Below are 19296 nucleotides of genomic sequence, written 5' to 3'. Positions count from 1 at the left end.
ATAAAATAAAAGACAAATTTCTGTATGAATTAGTATTTGGACAAGTTAAAGGAAACAGTTTAATCTCTCCTTTTTTGTTGCTGTAAATCAATTATTTGCCTTCAGTGTCTGGCCTTTTCCAAAAAAGCTGTCTTCCTTGCAATTATTTATGTATAAACATGTGCACTGATTATGTGTATGTTAAATACATCTGTATAGTCTTGATGTATAGGTAAACCTGTAATTAACTATATTTATACAGCTGCCATGCTCTGTAAGCATGCATGCTCTGTAGGGTGGAAAACATTATATGCATATTATTTTAATAAATACAGAAAATCTGCATTTTTCTAGATGTAAAGTAGCACTAAATCCCTGCCCACACTAGTTTGCGCTCTAAATGAGCAAGACATGAATTTTAGGGAGGAAGGTTTGCCATAAAAGTAAAGTAAATGATGTGACAACATCAGGTACAGTTTTTCTCCCGTTTTCCCTGATTTCATTGTTTTGCTAAAGCAAGAAATGCACAGATAACTTTGGTACATTGTTGCAATTTCCATATATATAAAATACTGCACCATCTACTGTTTTAACTGCATTGGGGTTTTTTTAACATTTTAGTAATTCTTTTTTGTTCCTTAAAATTACTGTTTCCTTTTTTTGAATGCACAAAGAAGAATACTTCAGTTGTTCTGTAACAAAATATTTTTCTGCATATCAACTTGTCTTAACTACAAAAATGTAAGAAAATTGCTGAGCTGGTTTGGTGGGCTGAAGGGGGTGGAAGAGAAGAAAAGCAGTACCCTGACACTTGTGCTGAAAGATGAATATTAGTATGCATCACTGTATTATCCTTTATGAGAGAACACTGCACTGCAGACATTGCTGTAGATGGGCTGCCCTTGAATTTTTCCTGCTTACTCTAGTTTTATTTGTGGATGGAATTTATTTAAAAAAAAAAAAAAGGCATGTGAGGGCTAGGCGAGGGCTTAGTGACACTACTGCTAATGCTGTGTGGGAGTCCCTTTGGCCAGGAGTCAGAGATTTGTACATGCTGCAGCACTGACACAGAACTGCATGTCTTCAGAGGGCCTGGCTTCAGGGAGAAAACATGTCTGAAGCTCAGCATCAGTCTCCCCAGCACCTAGTGAGAGAGCTGATCACACAGAAGAATATGTGGTTTTGTGGAAGCTGTTTTGATGTTGGAAATCTGAATTAAAGTGTTTCCACTTGTTTAGATACCCGGGTCTCTTTCAGAAAGTTTTTTTCTATTTTGGCTTTCCAGTAGAAATGTTAAGAATCTGGAAACCTTTAAGCAAAAACTATTCTCTTCAATAATAATTATTTCAGGTGAGAGAGAATAAATCTGAAAGCAAGTTCAGTGCAAATTGGATAGAAAGATGGTGACTGTTGTGCAAAAATAACTTTTCTAAGGGAGAAAAAACAAGAAAGATTTTTTTTTTTTTAGAGTTCCATAAGCAATCTAGTGAATTTCTAGTCAGAAGGGATCAAGATAACAAAGGGAGAAAATACTATATCTAATAAAATTTTTGAAAACCCCTAATCAAATAGGAGGTACCAGGAAATAAGTATTTCATAATATGAGAATGGAACAATGAATGACATTTATGAATCAGTGATTTTGAGTCTATATGTATTTCAGTGGCCCAGAACAACAGTTGCTTTTAGGAGACTTGTATGTATAGAGGCCTCGTAAAATCAAAACTATAATGCCAAGACACAGCAGTCTGTTCCTAAATGTTGCTATGATCTTATGGTTAATAGTAACATCTATTTGGATACTTAATGCCACTGTGTAATGATTAAAGTAATTTTTCTCAGATACTGAGTTTGTTAAACAGGAATAGAAAATACTTTGTGGAAATGTAACAAAGAAATTGCACAAAGCTTAATAGTTTCTGTATTAGTAATCTGTCTATTTTTAGTTTTTTAGCCTTCAGGCAGAGAAGCAATCAGTATGGTCTTCTGAACTGTAGCTTCAAGCCTGATCTCTTTAAGAATCTTGCAAAACTCAAAAGTTAGGAAAATCTTGGATTTACTTGCAGTCTCTGAAATTGTTGCTTTGCCTTTGTGCAGTGTTTTTGATACAATGCTATTTCTTGTGACTTGTGCCCTGATTTTGTTTGCTAGTACAAGGCATCTTTTGTTTCAAACAAAACCTTGCGGTTAATTTTCTGCTAGGTCTTTTCATGAAAAAGGAAGGTCACGGCTTTCAGCATTTGCATTGTCACTGCAAAGGACTGTACAAACTGTTCCATGTGGACCAGGATGTGTCTGTGATTAATTTAACACTTGCTACATGCTTTTTACAGTAGTATTTTCCTTTTTACAGTTTCAATACCATATGTGTGTTATTTAGGCACTTGTGTAAGATACTAATCACATTTTGAGGCTGAATTGCAAAGTTCCCATAATTAATTTGTCCATAATTAACATGAAGTGAAGATCAAGTTTAAAGACATTGAAATATTTGAAATAATTTTACTTACAGCTGGTGTTAGCATCAATTTAGTAGTAAAATAGTATGGTGTTTATGTGAGATTTTAATGCGTTCTCATCTGCAGTTATCAGTACTAAGTGATACTGATAAAGCAGATTTTTACTTACTGCTTACCCACATGGTTCTTTGTATCTTAAATATTTTAGTCTGTGGGCATGATACAGTTATTTGACATTTTACAATTTGTCCTTTGTTTGCATGCAGCGAGGAGTTATGGGCGAAGACGAGGTAATTCACTTCTGTTTGTTACAGTTCAATTAATTCTGATCCGTTACTGATCGTTATGATTAATTAATCCAGATTATTTATTGTAATTGCTTATCTGCATGTTATCTTAGGTTGGGGAGGATGGGAGGGTTTGAGGGAAGGAGGAGTACAGTCTGGATTGTTATGATCATTGTTCTGCTAGAGTCTGAATTGAAAATCCTTTAATCAGTTAAAAATTGCAGTTCTAATCATGATTTAGTTCATGCAAATGGCTACTGCTTGCAGTTATTACACCCTTCAAAAGTATACAATTTGCTAGTTGTCCTTCTAACTCCTTTTGCTTCTGTAGAAGTGGTAGTGTGCAGAGCAAAAGCAAAAAAGCCTTTCTAAACTTAACAGGAAATGTAGTAAACTGCTCCTAGAAGTAGTAAATAATCTTCATAGTATAAGCCAGTATGTGCTCACCTTGAAAAGCTCTACCGGTTTAACTGTGCTAGGATGTGACATGAAGTTTTTTAGAAGACCATGTAAAGCATGCAAGAACAAACTACCAAGATCTTTGGTAGCTTCTAGCATTCACCACACACATCAGTTCATGTGTCTGTCTTGGTCTCTGCATTGGTTCATAACCTAGTGCTTGGTAGCCATAATCTGGAGAGGGATGATGTTGTAGATGATGGCCAGTGGATGAAACAGTTAGTACAATCATTCTGACAATTTCTGCCAGATTCTGCTTAATTTTTTACTGTCATAAAACAAAAAGAAACAAGTGTTTAGAAGGGCTAATCCTTTTCATTCATAGTCATCAGGAGAATTGTGAAAGCCTGTTGAAATGGGAAAGCAAATTACCTTTCTGCTTTCTTTATCTGAGAGACATTTAGAAGTGAAGAGGATGGAGAAGAAAGTAATAGGAGTCATAAAGACCATGTTACTCTGAAAGTGTTTATCTATTGTCCTTCATGTCATCTTAGCTCTCAGAGGAGCTACAGTGCTTTTGGCAAACCTTTACCCACATTAAAGTTAAACTGAGGTCTCTGGTGTCACTTCAGAACGTGTTCTGCTGGTTTTATTTGTAAAGAACAATTCTCACATTGTTCTTAGATTTTAACATGGGTCTGTGGGTACAAATAAATTATTCTGAGGGTTACTCTAAGACTGTTTTCCCTGTTATATACTTGTCTGTATTTTAAGTTTTATTGTCTAAGAAGCACTTCTTATAAACCAAGCTAAATTACAGTAATTTTAGATTTAAGATATTGAGACTAACTCTCCTCCATTAGTGGAATGTCTTAAAATTTCCACTTTCAGTTACCTGCAGGTTCCTACAATATGAGTCTTATTTTATTTCTTCCATTATGCACTTCTTCCTGTCACTGTCATTATGGTAACTGCTCCATCTTCTCCATCACTCACTTTAGTGATTCAGAAATTCATTGTATCCAACTTTCTTGGTCGCGCAACCAAATCTTACCACTTGTTCATATACATCTTAAAGATTTGATCATTCTTACTTGTCTTCATAACTGAAATTCAAATCTATAGTAAGCAGCTGCTACAGTCATAAATTGAATCTTGCTCTTCTCGTGCCGAAATAGTTGATATACAAGAGGAATCTTCTTGCCTGCTTCATCCAGCTATGTTAGCTATGTGTCTCCATTGCTCGCTCACTTTTCTGTCCCATTGAGGACCAGCTACATGCTTTCTCTTTCTCAGGCAACCCTGTGATGTGCTGCTGTGCTGTTTAATGTGTCCTTATGAGACCAAGCATCTCTTGCTCCCCACTAGTCATTCTCAAACATGCCTATCACCAATCCTAATGGAAAGGAGGAGCTTACTATAGCTTTCTACATTTTCAGTACTCCTCTTCATTGGCTGTCTGCTGAAGACACAGATATGCCACCATAAAAATGATGTAGTTATCATTCTTTATTACGTGATACAGTGCTGCAGTCCTGCTTTTAATTTTGTGCTCCTTGTGATACTTCATGGTATTATTTGTTTTATATCATCCTGTGTTTTCACTCAGTTTTTTTGTTGAGATACCACATCAGTGTCAATAGGCATTACCATAACCTAAGTCATTGGTCATAATATTTGCTGTCCGTTTTCCACCCTTGTCTTTTAACCACCTGATTCTGAGGTGATCTTCTGGAAATTAAGGGCTTTCATACTGCTCACACTCCCAGCTGGTCAGCACTGGATCTGCTGGTATTCTTACCAGTGTTTACTGCTAATGTTCTCCTGAGCTGGAGAATTAATGACTGCAGTATTGCTCACAGCCAAGGTACTGTGGACTCAGCTGTCAGGGACCTACTGGTCCTGACTGTGGGTGAATCTGGAAGAAGTTGTCTATTTAAAATGAAAAACTAGCTTGCTTCCCAAAAGTGTGCTAGGTTGTTTTTTTGATTTGGCTTTCTTCTTTTGGGAAAGCAGTTGAATTAATTAATGATTTTTTTTAAATGAGTGGCAAACAGGGAAAATGGCATTTCAGAAGAAATGGTGATGTGAATCATTTATTTTGCTTCACAATGTCTTTCTTTTGAGGCTTTTTGCAATTAGAAGACTGACTTCTGAATTTGAAGCTATCATTAATCTTAATGTTGCTGACTAAAGCAATAAAAGATTGAATATGCCAAGATAAATATCCCGGCCTTCTGAATTTTTATTTTGTTCGGAGTTGTACAAAATTTGTAAATATGAAATGGGGAAAAAATATGTGGGACAGAATTACCATATTTTCACTTCCCTCTGCGCTCCAAGTGTCTGTTTGGGTCAGATTGCATTTGCAAAGCCATCCTGTGAACTTCTCGGATTTTACACTTGCTTTTCAGAGTAACAGTAAACTCACTGGAGTTTACTACATGTTAGGAACCAACACAAGGCTTCCCTCCAAAACTGTAGTAAATTGAGAGTGAGAAGAATAAGTCAGCATTGTGACTCATTTTTCAAGTGTTTCATTTTACACATTTACTAAAATTCTCTTTTGGTTTCTTAGAAATTGAGTATATTCATATGTTACCAGCATCTGATACCTTTAGAAATACGTTTGAAACTTGTGATAGTGGTTTATTTCCCTGTTCAATTAAAATTTAAGGGGTTTAGACACACTGTACTTATTCAGGTGGAGGAAGTTATCAGTTTAAATTGAAGCTAAACCAAAGGGAGACTAACAAAACTCACTTAAGAAAGCTGTAATATTTTCTTTTCATAAATAAGACCCTTTAATTAAAACAAAATACCACTTCTCTACTGGATGCAGCAGAGCAACTACCACATAATGTAATATGAAGTATACACTTAAAGTGGTATCAGCTTGCAATCTTGAAATTCCATTTTGAAGTTTAACACATTTTTTCATTCTGATAATTTTTCTTTAAACTAATGTCAACTTTTCTAATATCTTGGTGTTTTCATTTTGACTCTCCAGACTGCTATTCCCCATTCCCTAAAATTGCAAAACCATGTACTGCCACAAAATGATTTTAATGTACATTATTATCTTTTCTTTTTAAGGCCGTTCTTCCCTCTTCCCAATAGATGATGGCTTGCTGGATGATGGTCACAGTGATCAAGTTGGAGTCTTGAATTCCCCTACCTGCTATTCAGCTCATCAGAACGGAGAAAGAATTGAGCGTTTTTCTCGGAAAGTGTTCGTTGGAGGTCTTCCACCAGATATTGATGAAGGTGAGCTGCCTGAAAACTGAGCAGACTATGTTTGGAGGGAGAAACAAAAACAGCTCATGAAAAACCTGACTTTGTAGTAAAAATAAGCCTCTCATCAAAATAATGTTGTGCAAAAGGCTGTAACTGCATGTTCTTTGTGTGTTGAGCTTAGTATCACCTTTTTTGGTTTTGGGATGGTGCAGGGTTTTCTGATTCTACACTTCCAGCTTAGAGTTGCATGTAATGCCTGGAGTGCATGTTCCTGCTTATCCTGCATATTCCTTTCAAACACATCTTAGCCCTCCTCTCTCTGAGCCTGCTTTATTCTGTAGTCATAGGAAATGTCCATTCGTAAATGAATTTTGTATTCTATTTTACTATTACCTGAAGATCTCAGCAGTAATATAGAAAGGTTAACATTATTCCTGATGAGAAATAGAGAAACTTAGGCAGAGCAAGGTCAAGAGACAGAGCACTCTTGATGCGTTGAACAGAGACTCTACTACAGAAACTCGGGTTGTTAGCCAGCTGAAATTGCTTTGTACACCAGTGGTGATTTGAAGGAATTGTACTGTTTAATATGAGGTTTCTCCTGTGCAGGTAAATGTAAATTGCATGTGAACTTTCTAATGTAAATGGAAGTGCTGTTAGAAGGTTCATGATAATCCTAGAATAACATGCAAACCAATATATAAGCTGACTGTGTTTAATTAACTTTCAGACATGGAAAGACCAGGTTTTGGTTCCATTTTCATTGAGATGCTCTCCTATAATCTACTAAGGGATTTATTTTGATATGCTTCAGCACAGTTGCCTGTAATACTAATGCTAAACAAAAACACATGGAAATTCATTTTATTTCTCTCCTCCCTGTTTATATGATGATGGCAGGATATGACTGAAAGAAATTTATCATACTTGTGTTTGAGTTGCTGCTTTTATATAGTTTAGAGTATTTTTAACCCATGGCCAAGGCTTTTCCAGTCACTGACATGTAGGTGTGGCTGGGATAGAAAGAACTCAGAAAATTGTGCATAGTAGATCTTGAAGCAAAGCTATTCATGGTTGTTGGAAGCATCTTTAAATAGACAATTTTACATTTCTGTCTCTGATACATGCATAGTGTTTGCTGTAGGGCAGATATCCTGTATATATTTCCTATGTATAGGAAACTGTTAGCATGTTAATTGTGGTGTTATTTGATACATAAATATCTACTTAAAAAGCTCTGAACTGTCCATCACTTAGCAGTAAATTTATTTGATTACATTCAAACCAGATTCTGATTTGAATTTAAGGAAGTACCACACAAGTTTCCATGAATGGCTTTAGTTGCCCGTATGCTTCTGAAATGCTGCTGGTTTTAAGCAATAAAAAACAAATGTAAGATTAAAATTACCAGAAATACGCTGTATAAATATTAACACTCTGGAAGATGCATCTATTTAAGTCTTTTGTTTATGAAAATTGTAAATTTTGTTTTGTTTTTCTTCCCATGAAATGTCAACCTTTGCTAGAAGCAAAGGTCTTTGCTTAATAGTATTTTTTCATTGAGTTATGTAATTTCCTTTAATTGCAACTATTTTACATGTTTTTAGATGAAATTACTGCCAGTTTCAGACGATTTGGGCCCTTGGTAGTAGACTGGCCTCACAAAGCAGAGAGCAAGTCCTATTTTCCACCAAAAGGTAAGAGTTAGAAGGTTTTGACCTGTTACTGAGTGCAAACCTTGCTCTGGGAAACTCTCATCTTTTTCCAAAGGGTATAATGTAGAGTCCCTGTGAACACTTAAATCGGTGGGTTCAGTGAAGGTCCTTTACATACTGAGTCTAAAATCTGTTATTTTATTACTGACCCCTGATCAGGTCAACACTCCGTAGTTGTATGCATAATTGATCATCACTTCTGTAGTTGTATTTCTGTCTAGTTTCCAAAACTGAAATTTGATCAAATTTTTTAAGACAAAATCTTAGATAAATATTTTCCTAGGAAGTTAAAGGCAGGATGCAGAAGGATGCATTTTCTTATCTGGTCAAAATAATAAAATATGCATCTTTCACTTTTAGGATATGAACTTCCTGTTGAAGCTCAAATCTTTTTGTTAAATATTGATTTTTTTAAAAAAACTATTTCTAGTGTTGCTGTTAGATTAGATTTTTTACTATTATTTACAAAGTGTTGGAAAAACCATTCTGTAGATCAAGTAATTAAGTCACATAGGATGTCTCTGTACATGTACAGTCATGTATTGTTACATATAAAATAAATGCAGGAGTGTGATCCAGACATGAAAGCAATGCAGAAATTATTGATTTTGTAGAGAATGCAGAAATTCATTTCTTGTTTGGAAGTGACAAATGTAGGTATAGTTCTTTTGTAAACTGATTATTTATTTATCTGTGCATCTATGCTGGGGAAAAGACAGGATTATTATCCCCAATGGGCCCTCTAAAGAGTGGGAATTGAAATTGAAAGCATTTGAATAGCATTTGTGAATGCTGCACAGAAATTCTAAGACAAACAAAGAGACAGGCTTTTTTGATTGTCAGCCCAGCCCACAAAGCTACTGTCTAGTTAAATTTGATTATCTTAGACTGCATCTCTCTTCATAAATTACCAAGAGAAATTCCCAAGGAACTCTTTGAAGAAGATGCATCTCACCGAGTCTGTGATGAATATATAGAAGACAGAAGATGTAATATATTCCTACCTGAAAGGAATGGATTCTGGCATTTGTTTCCAAGGAGATAGTCCTATCTCAGCATCTGAACATCTTAAGGATGTATTTTCAGACTTCCTTATTTGGTAAAGCTTTTTCATATAGTTGTTTATAATTGTAGTAAGAAAAAAACCCAAACTGTGTTTTGGGTAGAGCTTCTTAAAGGCAGAGAATGCAAATAGAAGAACTTCAGTGTATTGATCTAATTAATTCTGGAAATATTTGCAACCTAAGTGCTAAGTTGATTTCCCATGGTTAACTGATCCTTACTTGAAAAATAAAAGCATTTAGTGTTCTATCTTAACACTTCAGCCTAATTTTTAGTTTGCTGCATTATTCAGTATTTTTTGTGTGTAGCCTGACACATTTAAAATACAGTGTCAATTTCTCTTTGTAAATACTCTGGAAACATACAACTGCTGAGTGTTACTGTGTGCATATCTCTTTTGTTCAAAGCAATACATGTGACCCATAATTATTTTGCAGAAGAATTTCATTAAAAATTGTCTTTCATTGGTATTACTTGTGTGAACATCCAATAACCATGTATATGTACATTAATAAGATGTCTGAAATGGCTAAGGATAGGCAAAAAAAAGCTTTGAGATCAATCAGTAATTACCGGTTGAGAAATATATACTATATTAGTTCAGGGAATTAATGTTTTTTTATCATTTTCAGTCTCCATTTTCTAAGTTGTCACTCTGCATGAAATTAATTCAGTGTCTATATTTTTCTTTGTTCAGTTTCATTAGAGATTTGCTATAGTATTGCTTTCCAAAGACATCTCAGAATTAGGCCATTCTTGACTAATTCATGTAAATCTTCTCTGTGGTGAAGAGATGAAGCCTGTTTTGTTTTGTATTGGTTTTTTGGGTTTTTTTGTTACTGTATAGTTTTCCAGACTGTGCTTCCTTCCAAGCTCTCTGCTTACAGAAGGTCCTGAGGGAAGGCCAAGTTCATAATAAGTGTTTCCTTGCTGAAAGAAATTCAGAAAGTGTCTTGATCCATCAAGGCTGGCTGCCTCCTGAGAAACACCAACTGCTTGTTCTTAACTAATTACATTTTATGTTGGTTCACCACAAAATTAGATCGAAACATAACAGGAATTTTTACAACTTTACCCTGATCTTACAAGGAAGCTCTGTTCTGAAAAAAACCCTCAGTTGAGCTCAAAGTACAAAGTCTGTAACAGTGATCTGCCAACTGTGATGCAGAATTCCTTCCTTTCTCACTTGCCACTGTTTATCATAACTCATGTTATTACGTAGTTGGCAAATACACTTATTTGTGAAACAATACACATGTCCAAAGTAACTTGCTGGGTTGAGGACTCCTGATAATGAAGCTCACAAAGAAATGGTGCCATAAAGATATGGAAATTCAAAAAATGCCTTCCAAAATACATCCAGTTGTTTGTGACCTCTGTTCTATTTATAGGCTGTCTCAGAGGATAATCTGATTTAAGCAGGACAATGTCCCCAGCCTTATTCTAACTGGTTGTTTCTGCTGCCTTGTATGACAACAGTTGTGCAGTAACTTCTTTCTTCAAGGTTCCCAGTTGCTAATTCAGAGCTGACTAGCTGAAAATCTCAAGTTGGAAATGTTCTGCTTCTAGTTTCAGAAGCAAAACCCCAGGTCCATATAAGTTCTGTTGAACTTGTTGCCTCCTACTTTGATCACACTGGATAGGATCAAACTCAGGATTCAGGCAAGTAACTGTAGGTATCTTCATGTGTGATTAGTGTCTAAGCTTCCTTTAACAATGTGAATCTGGCCAGTACAGCCAGTGAAGTATAGAGGGCAATTCAGGTCACTGTAACATAAGTTCATTGAGCTTGGTTCATTTACCTAGGCTGAGGATATCTAAAACACTAGATACATGGGTCTCACAAATATAGTGCAGCACCACATTTTTCATCTTACATGTGTTTTGGAGTTTATTCTCCATCAAAGATGACTAAAGGAAAAACTGAAAGATGGGGTGGTTATGTAGATCCATTGTCTGTGTTAACCTGCAGCTTGGACTGATTCTTTGATTTAAGTTAAGGTGCAGCAGTCTCTAGACTAGCACTGTACTGAGGCCATTTAGTGCCCTCAGACTGTGGAGAGTCTGTCAGGACAGTGGAGGAACCAGCCCCAACCCAAAATACCACTGCAGTCACTGGCATGGCACTACATGGGCAGTGCCATGCTAGCTTGCACTGATTTTCTTGACCCCTCCTCTAAGGCATTAGTGACAGGAATTAGCTGGAGGTTGATAAAACTTAAAGCTGCTCTCTGATTTCTACACAGAATATGCATAACAAGAAGCATGTTTTCTCCCTCTGGTAAACTTTCATATTACTTTGAAATAAATAATTTTTTTCCTTGCTAAGAAAATCATGTTAGCATGAATCTAGTCCAGAATGCTTTGCTTTTGATTTGTTTTTAAATAATGAGTACCAAAAAAAACTTTTAATGAATACCATGAAAAGTTTAATTTGGTAGGACTCTTCAGTCATCATGGCTTTTCAAACTTAGCTGATGTGAAAGCACCAGTCCATCTCTTTAGTGAGCACTGTAAATCATTGAAGGTCTAGAGCTGTGTACTACTCCTTCAGAGGGGAGTAGTACAGCTGAGCTCATACCACAAGGCTTTCTGAGGCTTTGAATTAAGTGGGGTAAACCAAGACATGTTTTTTTAGATGAGGTTGAGAAGGCAGTATAAATGTATGTTTTTTCTATTGCTTTCCTTTCCATGTCAGAAGTGGTAGTATGAAGTGACCCTGAGATTAGCTCAGTTGTTCAGAGCATGGTGCTTATAAAAATCCAGGTTGTGGATTCAGTCCCTATATGAGCTATTCACTTAAGAGATGGACTCAGAGATCTTTGTGTCCCATCCAACTCAGAATATTCTGTGAAATCTGTAATAATCTTCATCATTCCTTGAGTTGCTGTACTTGAATTTTCTATCTTTTTGCAAGTTGCTGCAGTTAAGCATATTAATAAGTGCAGACATAGAGGTGGTAGATTATATGGAGGCACTGACCAACCTTGTATTTCTGGAGAATCTTTGTATGTCCGATTCCTTAGACAGTGTTGGGTGCAATTAACCCTCCCTTTGATTAATCAAGTTTTTGCACTCCCATCATTCTTGTGCTGGGCTCTCCATTCAAACTGGAATGTGTGTGTGCTTCTGACCAAGTAAGGACATTACATGGAGCTTATCTCACCCATGCCAGTTGGCATATGCCCTCACTCACGGAGTTTTGCATGGGTAATACGTGAATTTTAAATTCTGTGATAAATACTGTAATATAACCCCATTAAAACATATTTTGAATCTAAATTATTGCTTATTGAACTTAAGTTAAACAGGTCATCATTAAAAAATTACAGTTCAGCAGTGAAGAGTAGACTTTACAAGAAAATGCTTCAGCCCAAGTCCAAAGATTCCCTATGGCATACTTTTTATGAAACTATATAAGATAAAAATAAAAAAATAAAATACGTAAAATCCTGTCATATGTCCTCTTTATGTAGCTGTGATGGGACTGTGGTATCAGGGGTAAGAAATAATGTACAACTTATTGGAAGGACCAGTATAAACTTTACTGCTTTTTCTTAAAATCCCGTTCTTGTTCCCACATGTCTAAAATCAGTTGTGCATTTGTTTCTTATATCTTATGTTGTTAATGCACTGATTCATTAATGGTCTTCAAGATACACCCTCCCACCTTCACCTTGATGACCTACAGTGTCTGTTTGCAGTAAGAAGTGACTGGTGGTTAATTAGTTCCTCTCAGAAATACAGCAAGATTTCCAAAAGGCTTGGTAAAGCATCCATGTTCCTTTTTCCCACTCTAGGGCAGCTGCTTCAGCATTTACTTCTCTATCAAAGTCATAAAACATAACTTTGTGTGAAAATTCTAAACTTGGTAGTAATCTCAGAAAGAAATGTGAGTTATGGTAGCTTTAAAGTTTGTTTTAATATACAACCCTAATTTTGCTATTGGGGTATTTGTAAAGTAACAAATTCAGTGTATCTCATACTGTAACTGTGAAAGTTATGTGTCAGGTTCTTTGCTTGTCTGATTAGTTTTATGTAGAATTAAATAAGCATTTTAATTCTTTTTTTTGGTAGTGTTTGAAAGGTTTGCTGGGTCACTTACGTAATAAAATACTTTGATCTAATCTCCAGAATAGAGATTAGTTCTTTGTGCCAAGTCGGATTTTCATTGTATAATGTCCATTGCAGCCAGTGAATGATGTGTAGCCTAGACTTACAGTGCATGATAGAGCAGACATGTTTGCTTTTATTTGGTTATTTGTCTCATCTGACAATTACTTTACAGATGGAAGTTCTGTTAATTGTGGCAATATAGTGCATAGTTAAAGAAGATGACTAATACGAAAGAACTGGTTTGACTTTCTTTTGCTTTTGTATGGAAAACTGAGTGATAAAGATGATTCTGTAAAATAAAGCTAAGAGAAAATCAATCAATTTGTTTGGGTTTTTTTCCAGGTTACGCATTCCTCCTGTTCCAAGAAGAGAGTTCTGTACAGGCCCTGATTGATGCCTGCATTGAAGAAGATGGAAAGCTCTATCTGTGTGTTTCCAGCCCCACTATCAAGGACAAGCCAGTAAGTACACAGTCAGTGGCCTGCAGGCTATGGCTGCCATCTGTCTAAAGCAGCATTGGAGATTGTGAAGATGAAAAAAATCAAAAGTAAACTACTTTGGCAGAGCTCAACATCTGGAACATTTAGATTGTTTTAAAATTGTGGTACTTCGAATTAATAGGATTAAAACAAAGCAACTAGACATGCTACAGTAATGAGGTTATGACTAACAATTTGTATAGGCTGATGAATATATTTCCACTTTGTAGCAAAACCTAAAGCAGGATACTGTTTTCTTTCCCAATTTAATAGGTTCAGATCCGTCCCTGGAATCTAAGTGATAGTGACTTTGTGATGGATGGTTCGCAACCACTTGATCCTCGGAAAACAATTTTTGTTGGAGGAGTGCCTAGACCATTAAGAGCTGGTGAGTAGAATCTGTGGCAGTTTTTTAAAGTAAGAAATTATTAGAAATAATTTGTACTATGCATAATTTTTGTAGCTAGATATAGATATATATATAAATTGAACAGTCTTGGTAGTTTTAACCACAGTACAATATTCATGTATTCTTAAATTTTTCTACTGTCTAGGTTTGGCCATAAATCACAATTCATTATTGAGATTTGCTGGAAAGTGTTACCTCTCTATAGCTGTAGCGTAGGCTTTGTCACAAGAGGCATAAAACAAAGAGTTTGGTTTTAAAATAATGCTATGGAAACATCTCTGCCCTGCTCCCTGACTGTGGAGTGGTATTTGTACCTGCTTGTCATTGTGCATTAGCTACTCTTCTGCTGCTGTCAGGTCACACACACAAATACCAGTGATAGAGTACTTGAACAAGTAGGCGTAGAGGAAAAAGGAAGAAATTCAGAGAGCTAGCGTTATCTTTTATGGCACAACATTATATGAGATTGCAGGACTCTTTCTAGACTCTTGCCAGAGGTGTGAAGGAAAAAATAAATGCTTCTGTAGCTGTGGAATAGTTGATGTATAGCCTGGATAGTCTGCTTTTTCAGGTTGTCTGCAGTAGCCTTTTACAATGTTTTAGGTGGCCTTCTAGTAGGTAGGTTGCAGTAAATGTTGGAAGTAGAAGCAAACCATACAGTGGTTCAAATCCTCTTTATTATTAGAATGGCTTCTAGATTTCATTAGTCTTTTATAGCTAGTAATGAATTTTATTCTTAGAGAAAGATGAACTTTTAGATGAAAGATGTAAGAAAACCAAGAAATAGTAGTGCAAATTTGGGATACAAAGGATCCTAAACTTTTCTATCTTGGACCTGCAATACTCAAGCTTTTTTGGTCTTTTACTTTTAAGACTCTACTTTTGACTGTAATACAAGCTCTGTAAATGAGCGTAAACATAGTGTGTTCCAAGTACAGATTAATTTTTCTTTAAATTCAGTCCAGTTCTCCATATTACTGTGCTGAATGTCTGTGATAAATTTAATGGATGCATTCTTATGCTCAGCTCAGAAATGCTCTGTGTATGTGAAAATGAAACTTTTATGGCATTGTGAAATAAGAATAATGACTTCACAAAAGCAGTAAAACTCAAGGAGGCTCTTCGAACAGCTTTTGAACATCAAGGACTGCTGACACCTCTATAGCCTAATACAGAGGATTCTAATTCTGAAAAAACAGTGTTTTCCACCCCAGTGAATTGCAACTGAATTCAGTATAATCTGGCAGTCAGAGGATTGCCAAGGTACTTGATCTGTAAAATTTGAAATTTTTGTTTCTTTGAGCTTCAGTATCTATGGTAAGTGTAGCACTGTAGAGATAATAAAGTTCTGTGTGGCTGATGAAAAGATGCTAACTACATTTTTAAATTCACGTAGGATGTAGAGCATTAGGACAGCCAGAGAACATGAACCAAGGAATTTGTGGCATGAGAATCTATTTTATACAGCTTACATTCCAATGCCTGCCCAAAAACTCTTTTGCTGTAATCCTCTGAAGAAAACTGCCCTGGAGTTCTAGTTCCGTGTTATCAAGAACGTACAATTCCATTGTTCTTGGATTTATGTACCCACAGTGTGCAAGATCTGTCTGCTGAGTAATTAATAGCTTATTTGATATTATTTCTTTAATATTTTTAATCTTGTTATTACTGTTTCATTGGCTCTTGAAAAAGCAATAATTAAAATTAACTTTTCTAGTGTTTTTAAAGTTTGTCGTGTAAGAATAGTTTGAGTAAATGCTGTTTTGTTTCTTGATAGTGGAATTGGCTATGATCATGGACCGTCTCTACGGGGGAGTTTGTTATGCAGGAATTGACACTGACCCTGAGCTGAAATACCCAAAAGGTGCTGGACGTGTTGCTTTTTCCAATCAGCAGAGTTACATTGCTGCCATCAGTGCTCGGTTTGTTCAACTTCAGCATGGCGATATTGATAAACGAGTAAGTTACACAGAGTTTTGCTCTGTAAAGAAACTTCTCAGAGTGTGGTACCATTGCATGTGATTTGCTTTCAAGCCAGCTTCTATATTTTTTTTTTAGCATTCATGTAACTCCACTACTTTCAGGAGTATGCCTGAATGCCCCCAGATGAACAACATGTTTCCACAGAGCAGCAGTTTGTTCCTTTGACATATGTTGGACCATATGTTCTTCCCAATCCTGGAGTTCCTGGTTTTATTGTGTGCAGGCAAAGAGCTTGAAAATCTTTTTATCTCCCATGTTCTAATGAAACCAAATACTTTGATAATTCCTCCGTCATTCATAAGAAACTCTTGTATTCATTGGCTTCAGATTAGCTTGATATTTAGAAACTGCCCTTAATTTCAGCCATAATTGTCAGTGCTCAGAAAGTTGGTGAGGCTTAACAGCTAAAATACAAAAGGTCTTACTTTTTCTGTTTGAAAGTCTTCTTCGCACTTAACCAATGCATATTTCTATTTGCTAGAGATGCTTATTCCTAGGAAAAGTAAAACTTATATTAAAAAGACTAGTGAACTTCATAACTCCTAATTAGAAGTATAAGACTAGCAAAGAAAACTGGCATCTAAATTATGTCAGTTTTAAGGGTCACTAGTTTTGATGTCAAGAGCTGCAGAGATAGTCTAGCATTAATAGATGTTCTTAAAAAAATAAAAAAACTATGGTCTTACAGGAAGAAGGGTCAAGTAAGTAAAGTAGTTCAAGGTCCAGTCTCCTCTACAGATCAAAGACACAGGAAAAAGAAGGTAGTACAGTTAACACAAGTCTGCTCTAAGGAGGCAGCATGTGCTTCTCTCCTTTCAAATAGGCAGAGTAACTCAGCTTTATGTATGTGTCTCAAATACTGCTTGCTTATGAGCTGAAATCCCCAAACATGGACCTTCCCAGAGGATGAGTGGGTGTGGATGTGGGTAGTCATCTAGGCTTCAAATTAGATGTGATGGCTACATTTTGGTCATGGGATTGCTATCCTTGTGACTTGCAGCTGTCGTTGACTTATAACTGCTTTTTGCATACTTACGTAACAGAAAAAAAATGGCCTTGGGATTGGGTGAGGGGATATAAAACTATTAATCATCTTGCATTTGAGTATTTGGACAAAATGGGAGTAAGGACCAGATTCCAGAATTTCCTCTAAACAAATGCTAAATGAGTCATTTAGCTTCAGAATTGAGTATTATTAAGTTTCTTTGAGGAACTGTCTAACAGGCATTTGTCTGTGAAGTCACCTGACTTGAAAATTGAGACATGGAGTTGGTTCCACTCCAAATTATGTCTCCCTCAAAAGTAGGAGATGTGGACTTGTACCTTGTAAACCATGGGAAACTTTTATCTTGGTCTTCCTCTTTCCATGGGAAGTGTGTCCTTTGCAGTAGAGAGGTGTATGGTAGACTGGCAGTGCCACCTTATAAGAGAAGGCATGATCCTGGCTTTGAACGCTGCAGTTGCACATACGTTGTTTTGGTGTTTTTTGGTTTTTTGTGATAGGTCACCAGAGATCTGAAGGGCTCTTTGGATGCCAAGCAGGCATCTGAAATGGCACTGCTTGCTGTTTGCAGAGAAAAGGATGTAGGTTGTTAATGGGTGATGGAACACTGCCCGCCTCTTGGAGCGTGGGGGAAAAGAAAAACCAATGCAAAATCTACCACAAATGCTGGATCTGAGAAGCACAGTATTTGACTTACATCCATTGAAACTTAATTTATAAAAACAGTGCTGAGTGATTTCTTCAATTACCAAAAAAAAAAAAAACAAAACAAAAACCACACAAACAAAAAAAAAACCCACCAAAACGCAGACAAGAGGCAAAACAATCCAAACAGCCCCCACCAAGCATAGTTAGAATCTGGAGATTGCTGTTCATGGGGTGGAGATTTTGAGGGGAACAGGCAGGAAGATCTAGGTTGTCTCTTTAAATATCTGAATTCTTAAAGCTTCTTTTTGAAGTAATTTATGTTCTTTCTTTAGTGTTACTTTTCCAACACTTGAAAAATTAATCTCTTGACTCAAGTGTTCCCTTAAATTTGGAATTTCCACATTTATATTACCTTCCTCATTTTTTTCTTATTTTAAAAAATGTATTCTACTCCTGAGGTGTTTCACCAGCAAGATACAGCAGTCCCAAATCTTAACTATTTTAATAAACTTGTCTTTAGGTGCCATGATGGGGTGGGTTTATGAACTTCTTTGTTTACCTGAGAGGAGGGTTAATCTATATTTTTTAAATTATCTTCTTTAATTAAACCATAAGGTCGATCCTTATTTATGTAATTACATATATTTATTACCACCTAGTTATTTACATTACTGAGGAGTCATAGAGAACAGCATCATTTTAGGGAACATCTTGAATCTTAGCTGAAAGTATGAAAAAGGCTATTTTCAGAAATACTTTTTTTACCTCCACGGAGCTTTTACACTAATGCTTTCTCGGCTCTGAAAATACTCTGAAATCAGTACTGCTGATTTATACATGAGCAAGCAGTGAGTATAAATCCAGAAACCACTAGTTTTGTAAATGGGGAATCTGGTCCTGCTTTGGGTACTGCTTTCACCTGAGGTGTTTGTGTATGTTGGCCAGGACAGTGATACAGTCTCTATCTCACTGAAGTCCTCGAGGCGGAGCCTGTTCTGCCCTTTACCTCAGCATTGCCTTTTCATACCAGTTATATCCAGTTTCTGTAGGTCTGCTGTCCTTTCACATTCTCTTCATAACCAGTCTGTGTAGAAGTCTTTTTCGATTGCTAAATTTTGCAGTTCACCTGTTTATCCTTCTGAACTTCAGTTCAAAGTATTTATAGCATTTTTTTGCACATACCTTTTCCAACCTTAATTGGAAATCTTAGTGCCACAATCACTTGACAAACATTGTGATGTTCAACTTCTTCCTTAACTAAGTTCTCGTAGCTTCTCTCCATTTCTCTCGATGTGTAGGTATATTTAGTTTGTCTAACAGATGTTTTTCTTCAGCAAAGTACTCCTCATCCTGTTTTATCATGCATGAAAGGTCAGCTCCAAACATTTCTTTGGAGCTTCAACTCCAAACAATTCATTAAAATACTGTTAACTTTCATGTGCCAGCAGTCTGCATCCATGTCATGTAATATTTCCATTCCCCAAAGTGCTTCTCTAATATTTTTGAAATCATCTTCGTAC

At 36.2% G+C, this 19296-nt stretch overlaps 1 protein-coding gene across 3 annotated transcripts in view; it reads left to right on the top strand.

Annotated features, from left to right (window-relative positions):
• CPEB2 (cytoplasmic polyadenylation element binding protein 2) overlaps positions 1-19296 on the top strand; it is a 51392-nt gene that overhangs the window by 26773 nt on the left and 5323 nt on the right. For 2 of the 3 annotated variants that reach the window (XM_059845147.1, XM_059845145.1), the window contains 6 exons: positions 2705-2728; positions 6221-6391; positions 7969-8058; positions 13597-13715; positions 14007-14121; positions 15920-16101. In XM_059845147.1, coding sequence (XP_059701130.1) covers positions 2705-2728; positions 6221-6391; positions 7969-8058; positions 13597-13715; positions 14007-14121; positions 15920-16101 — 701 coding nt within the window. The remainder of the gene's footprint in view (positions 1-2704; positions 2729-6220; positions 6392-7968; positions 8059-13596; positions 13716-14006; positions 14122-15919; positions 16102-19296) is intronic. The other variant, XM_059845146.1, reaches the window with a different exon arrangement.

This window comes from Haemorhous mexicanus, chromosome 4 (genome assembly GCF_027477595.1).
Source record: "Haemorhous mexicanus isolate bHaeMex1 chromosome 4, bHaeMex1.pri, whole genome shotgun sequence".
NCBI classification, from domain to species: Eukaryota; Metazoa; Chordata; class Aves; order Passeriformes; family Fringillidae; genus Haemorhous; species Haemorhous mexicanus.
Note: the sequence above shows the minus strand (reverse complement) of the source record. Positions and strands in the feature narration are given on the sequence as shown.